Genomic DNA, 19445 nt, shown 5'->3' on the forward strand with positions numbered 1-19445 from the left:
AGGAAGAGCAGGAGGAGGAGGAGCCGGAGGAGGAGCAGTAGGATGAGGAGGAGGAGGAGGAGCCAGGAGGAGGAGGAAGATGAGGAAGACGAGGAGGATGTGGAGGAGGAGCAGGAGGAGGAGGAGTAGGAGGAGGAGGAGGAAGAGCAGGAGGAGGAGGAGCAGAAGGAAGAGCAGGAGGAGGAGGAGGAGTCCTTCTGTTCCTCTGCTGATTGAGTTTCTCTCTTCAGCTCAGCTATTCATTCACTGATGATGAGCTGATCCTGAGAACTCAGTCTGATTGAGATATCATCATATCCATGAATAACCGCAGCGCGTGTCACTCTGGCCGTCATGACGTCAGTCTGCTGTAAATACCGCGAAACAATCTCACTTGTAATGCTTCACAGGTTCTACCCCACTAACTATTACCTGAATCACAGGAGGAGCACAACGAGGAGAGGAGCAGGAGGAGGAAAGAGCAGGAGAGGAGCAGTATGAGGATTCCCCTCTGTCCCTCTGCTGATTGAGTTTTCTCTCTCAGCTCATCCTATTCTTCACTGAATGTGCTGATCCTGCTTGAAACTCAGTTTTGTTAGACATATCATCATAATCCATTGATACCACAGCGCCGTGTCATCGCTGGCCCGTCATGACTCAGTCTGGTGTAATACAGCGAAATAATCTCACTTGTGCTCGCTGATCTACAGATCTGACATCTATTAGCATCCCTTGATCAATCTGCAGCTCTGGCGTCGATTACTGCCGCTCCCGACCAACACAGGCTGCGCTGAGAGACACGTCCAGAGCGCAGGCGCACGACCGGAAACGCAGCGGAACAACGGAAACTGTCTCGTTGTGCGGGGAATTTAAACCTGCGGGAGTGTCTCGTGCTGTGTGTTTATAAATGTGTTCATCATTTGGATGCTTGGCGAGTCATTCAGCAGATGTTAGTGTGTTCACCTCGAGTGTGAAGCAGCAGCAGCAGCAGCAGCAGCGACATGTCAACCAAGAGTCTGGCGAAGTAAGAAACAACAACAGCGTCTTATCAGACACGAACACTAACAGACAGATCAGGGTTATTACATAACGACGTTATACTTATAATTATATACAATTATGTATCAACACGTTACACTGAGACTAAATATAAAATGTATATCAAGACTGCTCTGATATTGTATTTAAATATTTGTTCATTGTATTATATTTATTCCTCTCATATATAATGGCTAAATATAAATGAGTATCATTATTATAATATTTTGCGGTGTGTCATCAGAGAGGCTGGGTTCTGATCAGGAAGCGCACTCATTCATCTGGAGCCAATCATGCGTCCCCAGTTCTGCAGTACGAGGTGTGTGGGTGGTGTGTGTGTGGGTGTGTGTGTGTGTGGGTGTGATGTCTGTGTCTTGTTCGGTCGTCTGTCTGCAGAGAGTCTTGGTGGTGTGTGTGTGTGTGTGTGGTGTGTGTCGTGTCTGCAGTAAGGTGTGTGTGTGTGTGTGTGTGTGTGTGTCTGCATAAGAGTGTGTGTGTGTGTGTGTCTGCAGTAAGGTGTGTGTGTGTGTGTGTGTGCTTTGTGTGTGTGTGTGTGTGTGTCTGTCTGCAGTAAGAGTCTCTGGTGTGTGGGTGTGTGTGTGGGTGTGTGTGTTTGATCGGTGAGGTGTTCATGTGTGGAGGAACTGACTCTGCTGTTGTTGTTGTTTCTCAGAGCAGCGCTTTCTTTCCTGATAACTCATGACTTCGAGTCCACTGCTGGAGGAGAAGAGCAGCTGCGGACAGGAGATCCCCCCCCCCCCCCCCCCCCCCCCCCAGTAAGAGTCCTGACGTTCATGTTTGTGTTTCATATCTCATCCCTTGTCTTCACATGTGTGTGTCTCCCTCATCAGTTGAGTTTCCGGCCGTCCTGCTGAACGTGTCGAACGGAGAAGTGGAGTCAGAGTTCCACTCGTACGTCCAGCCGCAGGAGCACCCAGTACTGTCCGCCTTCTGCACGGAGCTCACCGGCATCACACAGGTTACCCTGAGCTCCTGCAGACACCTCTGATGATTCCTCATGCTTAGTCTAGCTTTATCTGCCACCCTGCGTGTGATTGGCCACAGGACTGTGTGGACTCCTGGCCTCCCTCCACATCATCTGGTCTGTCTAGATTCATCTGCTGGCTGCAAGGCTCCCATGCAGTGAGAGGGCGTGGCCTTGAGACGGAGCAGTACAGGCCCCGCTTCTCCAGACAAGGCCACCCCTGTGCTTGTCAAGTATGGTCAGGTGAGAATAAGCTGCCTCTCTGCCTGTGCTTTATCTCCTGTGTGGGTTCATTTGTAATGTGTGTGTGTGTGTGTTGATGCAGACTGGGATCTGGGGTTGTCTGCTGTGCAGTGCAAGCGGAAGCAGCTGAGTGTTCACAAGCTCTGAAGAGCTGGATGAGCCTCTGAGCCACATACAGGGTACACACACACACACACACACACACACACACACCAGAGACAGACAGACCCTGATCAATGGGAGAAATCATGCCGGTTCAGTTCATGCTTTCAGGCATTTAGTGTTTAACTTTAGTGTTTGTTTGTCAGCTCTTCTATAACAGGAAGCCCAAAGGTCTGAGAGGAGCTCTGCTGGACCTCGGCATCCAGTTCACAGGAAGAGAGCACTCAGGTACACACACACACACACACACACACACACTCACACACTCTCTCACACACACACTAAAACACACACACACACACACTCACACACTCACTCACACACACACACACTAAAACACACACACACACAGGGACTCTATGGAAGCCCATTTCCACCACACAAGAGACAAAAGAGCATGTGGTAAATCATAACTAGAGATGAAATCAAATTAATAAATATAATTATGAAAGTTAAAATGATAAGAGGAAATTGAAGATATGGGGAAAAAAGTTGAAATTTTGAGATAAAAAGAAGTTTAAGTATGAGATAGATCATCTAAATTATGAAATGCTACATCAAAATAATGAGATAAAAATTCATAATATGGCATTAAAAAGGTTTAAGTGAGATTCTTAATCATAAAAATATTAAATTATAGGGCCAAAAAAATTCAATTATGAAATTCCACACACACACACACACACACACACACACACACACACACACACACACACACTAAAAAACACACACACACACTAAAACACTCACTCACACTCTCTCTCTCTCTCTCTCTCTCTCTCTACACTTTCGTGCGATCCAGCCATAGGACGCACCCAGTACTGTCCGCCTTCTGCACGGAGCTCACCGGGATCACACAGGTTACCCTGAGCTCCTGCAGACACCTCTGATGATTCCTCATGCTTGGATTCCAGTCATGTATCTGTCACCCCTGCGTGTGATTGGCCAACAGGGGATCAGGTGGACTCCGCCCCCTCCCCTCCACATCTGTCTGTCAGATTCACTCGCTGGCTGCTGATCTCCAGCAGGAGGAGAGCATTAGTCTTTGAGACAGTTAGCACAGGCCCGCCCCTCCAGACACCCTGTCGCGCGTTTGTCACATGGTCAGGTGAGAATGCTTGCCTCTCTCTGCCTGTGCTATCTCCTGTGTGGGTTCATTTGTAATGTGTGTGTGTGTGTGTTTGTGTGTTGATGCAGACTGGGATCTGGGAGTTTGTCTGCTGTCACGAGTCCTGTGGAAGCAGCTGGCGTTCCTGAAGCTCTGAAGGCTGGATCGACCTGCGAGCCACATGCAGTGTACACACACACACACACACACACACACCAGCGACAGACAGACCCTGATCAATGGGAGAAATCATGCGGTTCAGTTCATGCTTTCAGGCATTTGGTGTTTAACTTTAGTGTTTGTTTGTCAGCTCTTCTATAACAGGAAGCCCAAAGGTCTGAGAGGAGCTCTGCTGGACCTCGGCATCAGTTCACAGGAAGGGAAACACTCAGGTACACACACTAAAACCTCACTCCACACACACACACACACACACACACACACACACACACTAAAAACACACACACACAGACACACACACACTCTCCCACACACACACACACACTCTCTCACACACACACACACACACACACACACACACACACACTCACACACACACAGAGTACTCTATGGAAGCCCATTTCCACCACACAAGACAAAAAGAGCATGCTTTGGTAAATCCAAAAAGATGAAATCCAAATTATCAGAGACTAATTCATAATTATGAGAAAGTTAAAATGATGAAAGAGAAATTGAAGATATGGGGAAAAAAGTTGAAATTTTGAGATAAAAAGTTTAAATTATGAGATAGATCATCTAAATTATGAAATGCTACATCAAAATAATGAGATAAAAATTCATAATATGGCATTAAAAAGTTAAAATTGAGATTCTTAATCATAAAAAGATTAAATTATGAGATTAAAAAAAATTCAATTATGAAATTCCAGTAATTGTTATAAAGCCAAAATTATGAGATAAAAAGTTGAAATTTGGAAATTCTTAATTATGAGATGAAGCCAAAACTAGATATTAATAATTATGAGATAATGTTGAAATTGACAAGTTGAAAATGAGATATTAAGTCATACTTAAGACAAAACTGACAAAACTGTGATCATGAACATTGTCATTATGACTTTTTATCTCATAATTGTAACTTTTATAATTATAACTTAGAAGCACTAATTGTGTCATTTATAAGCCACGATCATGGTTTATTGAAGCATGTTTCTTTATGTGGTCTGCTCAGGTCTGGTGGACGCGAGGAACACGGCTCTGCTGGCGTGGAGGATGATGTCTGACGGCTGTCTGCTGACCCTGACCAAGTCTCTGAGGGGGGTGAGTTCTGTCACAGGTGACTCCACCCACTGCGTGACACCACAGCCAATCAGGAGCCGGCGCTGAGCTCTGTTAAAGCCGCGTGTGTCTCTGTCTCTGTCAGGCGCTGGTGAAGTCCAGACCTCCGTGTGGAAGCGTCTCCGGTGAGCGACCCTCAGCGCTGAGTGAGCGTGACGAGCGGCAGACGAGTGTGTGTCGATCGCTCGTGTCGCCGCGCACTGTCCTCTCCAGCGCAAACACTCCGCTGTGTGCCGGCGCGTCCAGACCGCTCGCGAGTCTCCGCACACTGGCCGGGCTCTCAGACACGACCTACGACCCCGAGACTCCAGACGCCTGCTGGCGGGACGGAGTCCTGCTGACCGAGGGGGAGGAGCCTGTCTCTTATGATGATGTGCTCGTGGGGGCGGAGCCTGAGGAGACTGATCCCGCAGGACCCAACAAAACCTCGTCAGACCACTACAAACCTGCCAGACCAGCATCCAGCTCCTCTGCTTCCAGACTGCTCCCGCGCACAGACCCGTACGGACCGCTCTCGCGCTTCTTAGGACGCAGCGGCGCGTCGTTCAGCGTTTATAAAGACCCGCCCATCAGGACCACGACGCCCGGCGTGTCCCACGCGGTCAGCCTCGCGCCTAAGATCACGTCTCCTCTGTGCGGCTGCGGCCGGAGGGCCAGGCGTCTGACGGTGGGGAACGGCGGGCCGAACCACGGCCGTGTGTTCTACTGCTGCCCCGTCAGACGGCAGAGCTGCGGCGTGCCACAGAAGGGCTGCGACTTCTTCAAGTGGGAGTCTGGATTAATCCAGGCCAGCAAACAGAACCAGATCAGAACACCACAGACCTGCAGCTCTAGACCCCTCCGGTGAACACGTGTCTTTAGATTTGAACAAACCTGTTGAAGAATTCATTTATTATAAAGAAAACTCATTTTAAAGTATTTTTAGAAATTCTGTCAGGGATATTTGCATCCTTTAACCTTAACTTGGACATTTCTGCATCCATTCTTTCTGTTTTTGGGAGAGAATCAACACATGAAATGATGTTCCTCACTAACGATCTCAGACGAGCACACTGCTCACTAAAGACGTGACAGAAACAGTAGGTGCGCTATGCTAGTATGCATTTCCATGTTCAGACTTCAGATGATGTGTTTGGTTATCAGATACAGAGAACACTGAACGTCTGTCTTTATTCTGCATCACAGCATCATGATTATTATGATGAACTCATCAGTTGTGTCTTTGTGATTTTAACAAACCTGTAATATAATATTTATAATAAATCACTTTTGAAAACACATTTGATGCATATTTAATTTATTCTGTCAGGGACATGAAAACATGTTGTGGAAACTTCTAGAACGTTTTACATGAGTAATATGTTCCTCACAATAGATTGCAGAATTATAGAATGGGTTTTTTAACACTTCATTTGAAGCCTGTATATATAATGCATTATAAAATATTAATTAGGCTATACTTTGTAATGGACCTTATAATGGTTTGTATTTAATTGTATCCACAGTTACAATACTTACTGTAGCTCTTCATTGTTACAGCTTTGCATCAAAACACATGGTAACCAATTTAATATGTAATAAGGAATCTGCAAATTTAACAATGCATTTTAACTTCACATAATTTATTAAATAATACAATTACAACCAATATTATGAGTACTTTTATAATACATTATGCACAAAGGATGTTTTTATACAAATACAAATTTGTATAAAATGTTTTTATACAAATGCAATTTTTTATTCTATATATTTTCATACCTTTTAAAAAGAAAACGTGTGATATTTATGGTTTTGTGGCTTCCTTTTTGTAGCACTGGCAAACGAGTTTCGTAATCAAATGTCCCACTCGGGGCCCTGTACGACGCGCGCTGCGGAGAGCTTGAAGCGCGACAGACACTCGCGTGCCAGGAGCGCGTTCATAACGCGGAGATTCTACATCTCTTCATTCAGCAGCAGCAGAAGCAGAGTGTGTGTGTGTGTGTGTGTGTGTGTGTGTGTGTGAGAGTGAGAGAGAGAGAGAGTGTGTGTGTTTGTGTGCAGTCATGTCCGAGACGCGCAAGAGGAGCAGGAAGCGCTTCGGCGGACACGCGCATAAGAAACAGAAGGGCTCCCGCGAGCTGGAGGTGGGCGCGCAGGGGGTGCTCATCACCTGCAACATGAACGAGCGCAAGTGCACGAGCGAAGCCTTCAGCCTGCTCAACGAGTACGCGGACGCGCTCTACGGCCCCGAGCAGGTCACCAGCATGATGTCAGACAAGTTCACTACAGAGATGCTACAATAGTGCAGTGAACTATAGAGATGTTACACTAGTGTAGCTCACTATACAAATGTGTTGTTACTGTAGTGTAGTGCACTATAGAGATGCGTTACTGTAGTGCAGTTCTCTATAGAGATGTGTTACTGTACTGTAGTGCACTCTAGAGATGTGTTTTTTGTTATTGCGTAGTGGCGCTATAGAGATGCTACTGCACTCGTAGTTCATAGAGATGCCGCTACTGCACCGTAGCGCCATAGAGATGCTGGGCATTGTAGCAGTTCACAGGTGAGATGCGCGCACTGCAGTGTAGTGCTTGGCAGAGATGCGGCCACCGTAGCGCAGCGCTACTATAGAGATGCAAGCACAGCAGTGCAGCGCTTATAGAGATGCTGCGATTGCAGTGTAGCAGCCATAGAGATGCGCGCTACTGCAGCAGTTCACCATAGAGATGTGTTACTGTAGTTTGTTCATTGCAGATGCGTTACTGTAGCAGTTCACTATAGAGATATACCGTAGTGTAAAGTTCACTATAGAGATGTGTTACCGTAGTTTAGTTCATTATAGAGATGCAAGTTACCAGAAAGCAGTCTACTATAGAGATGCCATCTATATGCTTACGTAGTGCAGTCCCTTAGAGATTGTTTACTGTTTTAGTTCAATTAGAGAGATTGGTCGGGTAGTTCAGTTCACTAAAGATGCTTTAACTGTAGTGTAGGTGCTCTAAGAGTGCTGTCGGTAGTGCCGTTTCGGCTATAGCATGCTTACTGTACGTGTAGTGGCTAGAAGATGGTTTACGGTAAGTTTAGTGCTCTAGAGTCGGTAGCTGGTATGTAGTGCGCTATGATAGCGTTACTGTAGTGCGCTGGCACTATAGAGATGTGTTCTGGTATGTAGTGCGCTATAGAGGAGTGCTCGGTAGGTAGTCGCTATAGAGATGCGTTACGTAGTGTATTGGCGCTATAGAGATTAGTATCCTGTGGGCGTTCACTATCGGAAACTGTGTCGACTGTAGTGTAGTGCCTATGAGATTCTTACGTAGTGCAGTTCACTAAGGAGATGTGTTACTGTAGTTTTGTGTCATTATAGAGATTTTTCTGCTAGTGCAGTCACTATAGAGAGCTTTTACTGTAGCGTAGTACACTATAGAGATAGAAGCATTGTAGTAGGTACAGCCCGCAGAAGACAGGACAGTCTCAGTGAGGAAAGAGGAGGATGATGAAGATGCCGGGTTGCTCTGGAAGAAGCAGTGGTTCTGCATACAGATGTCCATGAAGACACATCAGCAGAGGTTCACCAGCGGTGACAGTACACATCTGCAGCGTCATTCGCGACTTCATGGAGTCGGGTGAGTCTGATCAGATCATCACGCGGACGGAGCTCCACCTGAACCCTCAGATACAGATCACAGATCAGCTCACAAATTCAGTTCAATTAAGCTTTATTAGCATGACTGTGTAACACAATGCTGACATATATAAATAACAGCAACATTAATACTAATAAATAAAACTCCATCTAAATAGATGAGAAATATAAAAGTCCAGTATGGAGTAAATCATGTTTAACATCTAACATTGTGAATGGATTTAATACATATTTTGTAGCTAAGCACTTAATGTTATAATATTCTCTCCAGTATCACTAAGTTCAGCAAATGATGGGATCAGGGCTTCAAGACCTGGGGAGAAATGTTCCCCCACACCGTGATATTTAGACAAACTTCACAGAAAGTGCTTTTGTTCTCTATTTACTGTAGATTCAGTGTCTAACCCTGCTCGCCTGTCCATAAGTCATCTATGTCTTCCTCTTTTTGTTCTAAATGGTTAACCAATAAATAATTGGCAAATTTAGTGTTTGGGTAGTATTGTTTATTTTGAAGGTCAGTATTTTAGCTCAGTCCAATACTATTTTGAGCTCAAGCTTTTGATATAACCAACACTGAAATAGGTCAGCCCGGAGGAGGGGCTGAACATATTCTTCTAATAAAGGCAGAAATCACCAAAACACCAACAATATACTATAGGCGCATTACTTGCAGAACTTGATGCTGCTGTGGGAAGCGCCAGTTTAAACCGCATATCTGGCACACTGCCTCTGTCTTGTCCTCACTCAATCTAAAGTGCTCCCACACAGCTGAGGTCTTGGCATTTTTGTCCTCTCTTCCAGATGAACTGATTCATTACATTCATGACGTTCACTCATGGGCGAGTCAAAAGCCGCTTTTCGCTTTTTTCTTTTTTTAGTGCTCCTGTAGCTCAAGTGGTAGAGCATTGCGTTACCAAGCCCAAGGTTGGGGGTTCGATTCCCCGGGAACATATGATAGGTAAAAATTGATAGCCTGAATGCACTGTAAGTCGCTTTGGATAAAAGCGTCTGCTAAATCCATAAATTTAATTTAATTTTAATTTAATTTTTCCACAATCAGGCCGAACGGTTCTCTTTGCTTAACCGTTCCATTCCGTGCCGATCCGGGCCAGTCAGCACAGATACGATTTCATTTTCCACTGTGAGGCTTGTAACGGAGCTCTCTGGAATGCAATACAAATGCGTCAGCCGTTGCCTTGGTAACGCAAGTGTAATATAAACAGCGCTATGGACAATGATCAGATATTTGTTTTTGGGACTCCTTATTTTCATCTGATATTTACTTCGTTCTATAACAGAAAAAAGACAAGTCTTGTCGTGATAAATAAAATAAACAGAAGGCGACGACGGTAATAATATCAATAAGCGCAGATGTTTCCTCCACAGACCAAACTGTCTCAAGACATTTTTTTTCTTTTTTATATTGAACGTAGCTTAACTGTTTACTTGGCTGTTTGGAGAAACTGGTAGCCAGGCCACAGAGTGGTGAAGTCACGCACACACACTCTAACAGCACGGCTGTCTAATCGTGCCTAATTCCGGGCCGAGAACGGTTTGTAATCGTGCCGCGCCGTACCAGGCTCACGTGAAGTACAACTGTAACCATACCTGACATTCCTTAGAACCTGTTCAGCCGATAGTAAAAAAAGCGGTTATATTTCAGCGCTAATGAAGACTGTTTCGAGGTATGCCAGGTGTAAAAAAAAAAAAAAGATTTATTTCGATCTCAAAATTGAAAATCGAATTGCCTCCCCATGACCATATTCTGGTCCAGCCCAGTGTATTTTTAGAATTCATCTGAGTGTCTTTTTGATTTTTTGTCAATTTCTATAACAATGGCTGTTACTGGAAGCTGTACCTCCAGTGAGGACTCTCTCGTCTCTCTCTCGTCTTCCTCCCACTCCTCCTCCTCTCCTCTCCTCTCCTCTCCCTCGCTCTCTCTCTCTCTCCTCGACCCAGAGCAACTGGTCCATCACATTCTAGTCGACCTCCATCAGACGAGAAGAGGACAGTCGCGTGTGATTCCTTTGGCGCATGCTGACCTGGTCAGCGGATACGTGTAGAGCGTTTCCCGAAGACATGAGATGATTCTGATGTGTTCCTGGAGTGCTACTGGTTCGAGCACCGCAGAGTAGCCACATACCGAAGAATCTGTCTCAAAAAGCCAGAAACAGCAGCCAGCACCACGAGAGAGATGTCATCAAAGCAGTGGCGTGGTACAGCAGCCACACAGCACAACACACACACACACACACACACACACACACACACACACACACACACACACACACTCTCACTCTTACACACACACACACACACACGTGTCTCATCTGTGTTCTCTGCTGGTGTCAGGTCTGGTGGGGTGGAAGTGAATCCGACTGAATAAGGTTGGATCTGACCACCCCGAGCTCGCCATCAGCATCGAGCCCATCAGGACGGTCTGCTGTGTCAGCAGTCCCAAGGATACATGCTCTTCCGCAAAGTACAACCTGCAGGAAAGTGGCCAAGGAGCCAACAAATCAAGGCACAGGCCTGCAGGACAAGCAGCCAATCAGGAGCACAGTCCTGCAGGAAGCAGCCAATCAGAGCACAAGGCCCGCTAGGAAAGCAGCCAATCAGAGCACAGGCCGCAGGAAAACAGCCAATCGAGCACAGCGCCGCAGGAAGCAACCAATCAGGCCCAGGGCACCAAGAGGAGCAGCCAATCAGGACGCAGGAACACGGGGATGGAGAGAAAAGTAGATGGGAGTGCAGAGAGAGCCACGACGTCTCCGCCGGCAATGGGACAAAGGAGGCGGAGCTTGAGTGACTGTGTGTCACATGACTGGCTGTTTTTAAAATCATTTTTACAGTTTGTGTTGTTTTTTAAAGCAGTGAGTTTCAACTGTCCTTTGCTTCTGTTTTTACTTCTGTTGTGGGTGATAATAACAGTTTTCTGTTCGTTGTTATGGGGACTCTTGTCAATGTTGGACACATTTTACGAAAAATAAGACAGAAGTGTGGAAAATCAATAAAACAAGTGAAATCATGTGTTATCAGTGCAATGTTGTTTTTAAACGCTGAGATATTATTTATGGTCGGCGAAGGCGGACTCTCATTCTCTAATGTCTGTCTGGAATCTTAGACAGACACGACGGATGCCAAATCACAAAGCATTTCGACCGGCCATATGCCGTCAATAGGGAGTTCATCACAGTATGATGATTACGATTGACACCGATCTTCAGTACGCAGCGCTCCTGAAACCGACCGGTGTGTGTGAAGGCATGTACATAGATTTTCATTCACGAGTGAGTCGGCGGAGCGCTCATCCAGGGAGAAGTGTGTGTTAGTCAGGAGGTATGGTTTGTGAAACACCGAGCTGAGGTCTCTGCTAGGGGTCCCGGTGGTTATACGTAGCTGGTGTTAATAGGTCGAACGGCACGTGTGAGAAACAAGTAGTGATTAAGCGCCGTGTTCGCTCTCTGGAGACCACCGGACTATAGCCTGTCTTCCGAGACCTTTCCTGACTACGACAGGAGGACCGCAGGTCACAGCCAGGGAGGGACCACTGATGTTCTGCAGGATGTGTTTTAGAGCGTACGCTCATGCACACTGCAGTTAGTGTCACCTGTATGTTTACACGGGGACGTCACTCATAGTCATAGAAACAAGCGCTGTAAAACCAAACAAAAAAATTATGTTTTGTTTTTTTGATTCATTGCTTTAAAACCATGCATAAACTTTACTTCACTGGTGTAGGTCTAGTGCTCGTATTTATCGTAGAGTGTGCGTGTGTGTGGTGTGTGTGTCTCAAGACTGAGGGTTGTGTAGCCGTCTCCTTATACTGAATGTGGAGTGTGGTGTGTGTGTGCTCAAGATGATGTGCACTACACAGTTAACACATCCTCTGTATACATGAACTCTAAACTACTGTAGTACGTTAACACATCTCTATAGTGAATCCCTGCAACTAACTGCGTAACGCACTCTAGTGTGTGTTGTGTGTGTTGTAGATGGTCGCATGTCGCGACTACACGTATGAGCGTGGGTGATGTAACGAGACATCTGAGAGTAGATTGTGTCATGAGCCAGCGATAGGTGTTAGTGACAGTGTGTGAGCCGCGCGCTGTGTGTTGTGTGTGGTAAACATTGTGTCGTTGTGTTGTAGTTAGCGCACTACATACAGTAACACATCTCTATAGCGCCTGTGACGCGCTGACTATGGTATTGTGTTAGGGTCCCGCTAGCTCCTCTGGATCGGGTATATGCCGACGGTAGACAGGTCCAACGTGAAGTCAGATGGCGTGTGGAGCGATAGTTGTGAGTTGTGTGTGTGTGACCTTAACATCCCTCCTCCTCCTCTTGCCTCCTTCCTCCTCCTTGACTCGGCGTGTGATGGATGCATTTCTGGCAAGATCCGTACTGTGGATGCTGAAGAGAGAAAGCCAGCCAGCCAAACTGTCTCTCTGTAATGTTGAGCGAGAAATGTGACGAATGAAATGCGAAGAGGTACTGCGCCAGAACACGAACCCCAGAGACGACTTACTAGTCGCTTTCAGACTCAAACTACATACGTCTGTTACTCTTCCGAAATGAGGTTACTGCTATTCTGTCATAGCCCGTGATATGATCTTGCTTTCCTCACTGCCCCTCTTTCTATGCAGAGATTTAGAATAGTGAAAATAGTTACGAAAAGTGCGTTTCTGTAAGTGTCACCCGAGAGGCTAACATGCCGCTTAAGTTTGAGTCTGAGCTGTCAGGTGTCACAGTACGTTCCCTGACTCTTAGATGGCGTCCCGTTGGGCGTGACCATGGTCTGTGTCGTGTTGTATGTATGGTATCAGCCCCAATGTCAAATAGGGTACCGTACCTCAGATGAACCAGTCGCGCGATGTTACTGACAATAAAATCTAATCACAAAGTTATATAAAATTTTGCAAAACCACACTATTGACATATGACACAAAAAGCTGTGTGGAGCGTCCCCGTGAAGGCTCGCAGCACATAATATGCTCTGCCCTCCCGACGGAAGCGTTGGTGGTTGTGTGTGTGTGTGGTTGGTGGTGTTGTGTGTACGTTCGTGTGTGTGTGACTGAGTGGGCGGTTATGCATGTATGGAGGATGATTGGACTCAGCGCTAGTGTTTTGCACAGCTGAACAGCGTCGAGACTGCTACAGCGAAGCTGCGCGCCGTGAGCCGTACTCAAACATCCCTTCAGGTAAAATCATCATTATTCTAGTTACTTGGACTTAATGAGAACATTTCATATGTGATGTTTACCTCATGTGTGCTGACGTGCTTACACGGAGATTTTCATTTATTAAGTCGATGAGAAAGCGTTATTTGATTTCTGTCTGTATCTCGTGTGAGTGAATATAAAGTGATCACTGTTCATCTGCGTGACGTGAAGATGATGGAGTGAAATGTGTTGAGAAAAGGCCATCAGATGTTGCGTAGCGAGAATGATGTCGAGAGTGTGTGTATGATTCGCTGTAATCAGGAGAATCTGCGATGCGTATTAATGCCGCGGACATTAATCAACTCAAAACTGTTGCCGTTTTTACAAAAAACAATTACAAATATAGGTTTCTGACAGGAATAATGACACATTATTTTACATCTTTCGAAAATTAAAAAAAGAAAGGTCTATTTGTAAATGTATTCAGTTGTTAAATCTGTAATACCCAAAACACAGTGCAAATACAATAAAACAATGTGTATTGTGGGAAAAGCCACTTTGCAATATAAACTGACTAAGAAAATAAAACAAAGAATAATGCAAGTGCAAAACTGGAACTTAACAATAATACTAATAAAACACGAATCTAATAAAAATTAGAAAAACTGGACACAAGAAAACTGTTAAAAATTGTACAATGAAATTAAACAAAAAATGAATTATTAACGCCAGTAAAAAAACAAGGAAGATGGTTTAGGCTGTACTGAAACATGAACTGTGCAACAGGCAATGATGATGACTTTACAATACAATTGTATGAATCAGCTCTGTTTACATATTAATATGTTTCATATGATTATACAGCCTTCAGTAGCCTCGGATGACATCATGAGTTGCTGTGGTGATGTGGGCGTGGTCTTCAGCGAAAAAGGGACACGCCTCGTCCTCCGCAGTGCCGGGTAGGTGAGGGAGGGCCTGTTGATGGCAGCGGGGTCTACAGCAGGTAGAGATGCTTCTATATTTGGTCGTCGGAGGGGAGGCTCCGGTGGGCCTCGGAGTGTTGTTGTTTGTGTGTTTTGCGCCGCTGCTATGATGTGGATTCTGGGTGTGTGTGTTCTGAGGCCAAGAGGAGGTGCAGCGCGCAGCCGGGACGGGGGTCGATACAGAGGCCTAGGAGGCCGAGAGCTGCTGCGTACACGCTTGGGCTGAGAGGAGCACGCGACCGGCACGCGCGCTGTAGCCTGCTGGCTTCCTTGTGGTCACAGACGCTGGAGGCTTGTGGCGCCAGGCTGTTGCCTGGGATAGTGTTCTGTGGTGAGATCGCCGTGCAGGCGGCTTTCAGAAGGGTGTTACCCGGAGAGAGAGGATGGGCTGTCACGTGGTGTGGCGTGTGGAAGAGTCAGAGAGTGTGAGTGTGTGTTGGTTTTCGTCTGAGTGTGTGAAATGGGAGCGGACGAGGTGGGCCTTATAATTCTATTATTGACGTGAGTGTGTGGGTGTAAGAGCGACAGTCGGACAAACTGCGGACACAATGAAGGCCATTGTACCGCTGCTATGTTGAGTGTGACACGGAGATGGTTGCGTTTGTCACGTCTGTGATGGGATACCAGCCGAGACCGGTTGTGCGGCGGATTGAAGGGGACTGTAGCATGCAGCAGCTGGCTGCGGCTGTTAGTGTCTGCCGCGTCCTTGTTTGTGTGTAAGTATGCGCACCAACCCAAGCAGTGTGGTATGCGCACGGCAGGCCTGTTTGCTACAGGACACGGTCTTTCCCGCTGTTCCTCCGGTCAGGACTGTGTATCAGGAAATACGACATGCTCAGGGCGTGCTAGACTGCCGAGCCTGCCCTCAACCGAAGAAGGGACAGCGGTGTGTGATTCGTTGAGCAGGACAGTGCGACACGCCGTGAGCTCGTCTCTTGGAGGAGGGAGGCGCGGCTATGAGGAGAAAAGGAGACTGCCTGTCCTGCACTGTCAGCGCAGAGTCAATCAGAAGTGCGTCCAGGCAATTCAGGAGTGCAGGTGAGACAGAGTAGCTGAGATGCTGGAAGGTAGGATGAACCGTGACCACGCTGTCGTCATGTCCTACTGAAGTGTTTCCTCGGACAGCAGTGAGCGGTGTGTGTGGTGTGGGTCGTCACGCTGTGGGTGTGTTATCTGGGGAGTCGTGCAGTGTGTCGAAACTAGATCGTGATCGCGATGTGGTGAGTGGTCCGGACAGCACACCTGCCCAACCACACCGGTGTGAGTGGAGTGGCTGAACGGATGCGTTTGTGTGTGTAGTATGTGGGTGGAGATGTATAAATGAGTTAAGAATGGAATAAAACATTGTTGTACTAATTTTAAGAACATCTTTGTGTCTCACTGTAAGCCTGTGTGTCGAGCGTGTGTGGGCCTGACCGAGCACGTTGTGTGGTGCTGGATTGCTCAGGGGAACCAGGTGGTGTGTGATGTGGTGTGTACGTGTGTGTGTGTGTGTGTGTGTTGTGAGCAGGGTGAAAGAGAATGGTGACGCCACCACACACTTTGCAGCGGAGCTGATGAGACGGACTGCAGGAGGAGTGTCGAAACACAAACACAAAGCCCTGCCATGCGCTGAGACCACACGGTGAGGTTACCCGTCACAGATTTAAAGAGCCTCGTATCACTAATGCATGTTTTACCAGATATCTTTGTTATGTTGTGTTTATGCGAGGATTTATTTATAAAGCTTATCAAAAAGTTTTTTTTGCACGTGTTACAAAATGTTATGTACCTGGACCATTGTTCAATCACCATGGATCTTCCAGATGATTACACGCCGTCAGTTCTTCTATATGGTGACGTATGCAGGGCTTCACGTCATTTCCGCTAGGAGGGTGTTGCTGATGTCTCGACGTCACTTCTCTCGTGTTACGTTTGATCACATGGAGTCGCTGCGTAAGGATGTATAGAAAACGTACAACGTGCATTGTGTTGTGTGGTGTAGTGTAGCTCTGTATTTATGTGGTGATGATGCAACATGGGTGGGCGATTTGTGGAAACCAGTGTACATGTGTTACGGAGGTGATAGGTGTGCAGTGGCACCGCCTGACTGTGTGAAGTAATCGCACTCATTTCAAGTTGCATTGACGAAGGAAAGAAGAGAGAGCAGAGAGACAGATACCCAGTGCACTACGCATTCTCATTGCGCAATTCGCTAAAGATGATGGTCGAGTGTTGGGAGTAGGTGACTGTGACTGTAGGGCGGAAGTGTGTGTCCGGGGAAGTGAACGCCGCGTGACGCCACTCTGAAGAGCATCGGGACCCAGACGAGTCCTGCCACACACACCAGTCAGTGTTCACATTCACTGCAGATTACACCCAGCATTTCACACACAAAACAAGCAGAGTGGAGAATCTGATGGAAACTGTGCTCAGCCTCAGTTTCATTCTGAGCTCAGGGTATGAGTTCTGTGTTTGTTTTCATCAGGTTTGTTAGCAATGGTGTGAGCATGTATCGTTTTGTCGCAGCATTTATGCTCAGTTGTAGTGATGGCAGATGTATAGAGGGGATGCCTGATCGATGGCCGCTGATCGGAGAGCACAGTACGACAGTCTTGATCAGTAAACCTCGTTACCATAGGTTTTCCACGTCCATCAGTGATTAGAGTGGAGAAGGTCAATCATCCATAATACTCAATTGCCTGCATTAAGATGTTTTTAGATTGGTTGCTAGGTGTTGTGTAATCAGATACCAGATAAGATCTTCCCTATCTCGTGTGACAAAGTGTTCTGGAGTTATTAGATCAGGAACGAGCTCTCCTAAACTGCATATGTGTCAAGATTTGATAGTGTGTGTTTTAAAAGTAGAAAGTAAAGCAGATGCAGTGATTTTTCACTGGAGGAAGTGGTGAGAGAGACAACATTATGATGACTCTATGTCATTTGAGGAAGTGTGGTGTATGGGGTTATAGACTGGTGGTTATGTTGTTAGTTAAAGACACATCTTAACGCTGGATGTGTTTCATCTTTTGTCTTATCCAGATGTTCACTGGATGAACTGGAGTGCTGTGCTTACCCGTGGTGTGTGGATTATTGTGATGTTTTTATCAGCGTGTTTGTTGGGAAATCTCATTCTGCGTGGCAACCCATCGCGCACGTGGAGGCATTCCCGTTGATGAGGAGCGATGATGGAGTGCAGGTTGGTCTCATGTTCGGTACGAATACGCTGGGAGTGTGTGAAGCAGAAACACACTTCATCCTGATCTCTGAGGGTCTCTGTGTGTCTGCAGGTGTGTGACGGTGGTGTATTGTTATGATGGAGAGGAGGATCCCAGCATATGACGCGTAGGTTCAGGGGGGTTCTCCCAAGGTCACTCTCGGTCCCTTTAAGTCTTCTGCTGACGCCAAGAGGGGGGGTCGCTCAGGTGAGACGCCGCTTCATCAGCGCAGAGTCAATGCCTTCCTCTGATGAGGGATCGTCTCATTGCCCCGCCTCTCCAGCAGGTTCTTCTTCAAGAGAGAGCGTTTTTCGAGTTCGATCATGAGCGTTCACGAGGAGATCCGAGGACGACGGCCCTGCCCACGTTTGACCACAAAAATCATGGCCAGAGTGGAGAGAATGACCGAGGGACCAACACTTCAAAACAACGGCATCGCAAAACCTCTGAACACAAGCACCGTTCTGAACAAAGTCTGTCTGTTTGAACTCAATATGAGGTTGAGTTTAGTAGCGATTTTACAGTTTGCTGCTTTTGAATAAACAGTCATTCATTTGTGTGCTTTGATGATAGTTTCTTCACAATATCACCCTACAGTCATATTACAGTATTATCCACAATTAAACTGAATAAATACATTGACATTCTTATTATGGTTCAGCTAGTTGCTAATCGCTAATCTCATTTTAATTTAGTTTAACTTGAAATACTAAAATAACTAAAACTGAGATAAAAATTTATAAACACTATATACATAGATTTAAAAAAATAAACTAATAGAAATGACAAAAACAACTAAATGACTAAAACTTTATAAAAAAGGGAGTATATATATATATATAAAAATAAAAAACGAATTCAAAAATATGAACTGTTTTTAAGTGTTTATATATAAAAATAAAGCAATTCAAGAACTGTTTTTTATCTTTTATTGTTTGATGATTGTTACTGATTTGTGATGGTGTTTTTTGTGAACTCCATGCGGTGTTTCTCAGCTCAGAGATCTCTTCTCACTCTCTGATACTAATCATCTGTGTATTCTGCTCTGGAGTGTTGCTTCCATACACTGTTATTATCATTAAGAAATATTAGGATATATTTTTTATGAATTATATACACTGTCGTTGAAAAGTTTAGGATCAGTAAGATCCAGTCCCAGACTCAAACACTGTTTTAACTGAAAGAAACTCACATGGACTGATCTTAAAATCTGTCCAGTGCCATTGATCAGAAGTGTTTTTATCTAAGGCACATTTATAAAAAGCCACTTAAATGTCCCAGTTGAGAACTATGGCCTAGTCCTGGTGTAACCCAAGCCCTGTCATCTGTGAAACCAGGCCATAATGTGTTTTGGCAGGACTAGCTATAATAGTTTAGTTTTCATGGTAATGGTTCTGGGGTCATTAACACATTCCTGAGGTGTGGTTATCAAAGCGCGGGTGTTTAAAATAGTTAAAAATAAAGGGTCATAAAGCCTGATTATGAGCCATCATCTTCATTGTAAAATGGAATATTTTTCCATTTAAACTGTGGGAAAAAGAACTAAAAGGAAATGTAAAAATGGTGAAACTCTGTGCAGGAATCTTTTCGGTGGCCGCTGAGAACTGTGGGTCATCTTCACATGTGTATATACTCGATTCTAACATCTTGATGTTAGAAAAGC

The 19445-nt window shown here is 45.7% G+C and overlaps 2 protein-coding genes across 2 annotated transcripts in view; both read left to right on the plus strand.

The window, feature by feature from the left end:
• eri2 (ERI1 exoribonuclease family member 2) overlaps positions 1-6071 on the plus strand; it is a 95436-nt gene extending 89365 nt beyond the window's left edge. The window contains exons 7-9 of the mRNA XM_042765862.1: positions 2554-2635; positions 4708-4796; positions 4900-6071. Of these exons, the coding sequence (XP_042621796.1) occupies positions 2554-2635; positions 4708-4796; positions 4900-5661 (933 nt within the window). The 3' untranslated portion in view covers positions 5662-6071. The remainder of the gene's footprint in view (positions 1-2553; positions 2636-4707; positions 4797-4899) is intronic.
• A 788-nt stretch (positions 6072-6859) lies between these two features.
• On the plus strand, positions 6860-7236 carry LOC122140463 (THUMP domain-containing protein 1-like). Its single transcript, XM_042744663.1, has one exon. It carries the CDS (start codon positions 6860-6862, stop codon positions 7097-7099), a length of 240 nt encoding a protein of 79 aa, XP_042600597.1. The 3' UTR covers positions 7100-7236.
• The last annotated feature ends 12209 nt before the right edge of the window (positions 7237-19445 follow it).

Source organism: Cyprinus carpio, chromosome A1, assembly GCF_018340385.1.
Source record: "Cyprinus carpio isolate SPL01 chromosome A1, ASM1834038v1, whole genome shotgun sequence".
NCBI classification, from domain to species: domain Eukaryota; kingdom Metazoa; phylum Chordata; class Actinopteri; order Cypriniformes; family Cyprinidae; genus Cyprinus; species Cyprinus carpio.

Bases quoted from the DNA above. Each gene is read 5' to 3' on its own strand.
- LOC122140463 (XM_042744663.1), top strand. From the start codon at position 6,860: ATGTCCGAGACGCGCAAGAGGAGCAGGAAGCGCTTCGGCGGACACGCG.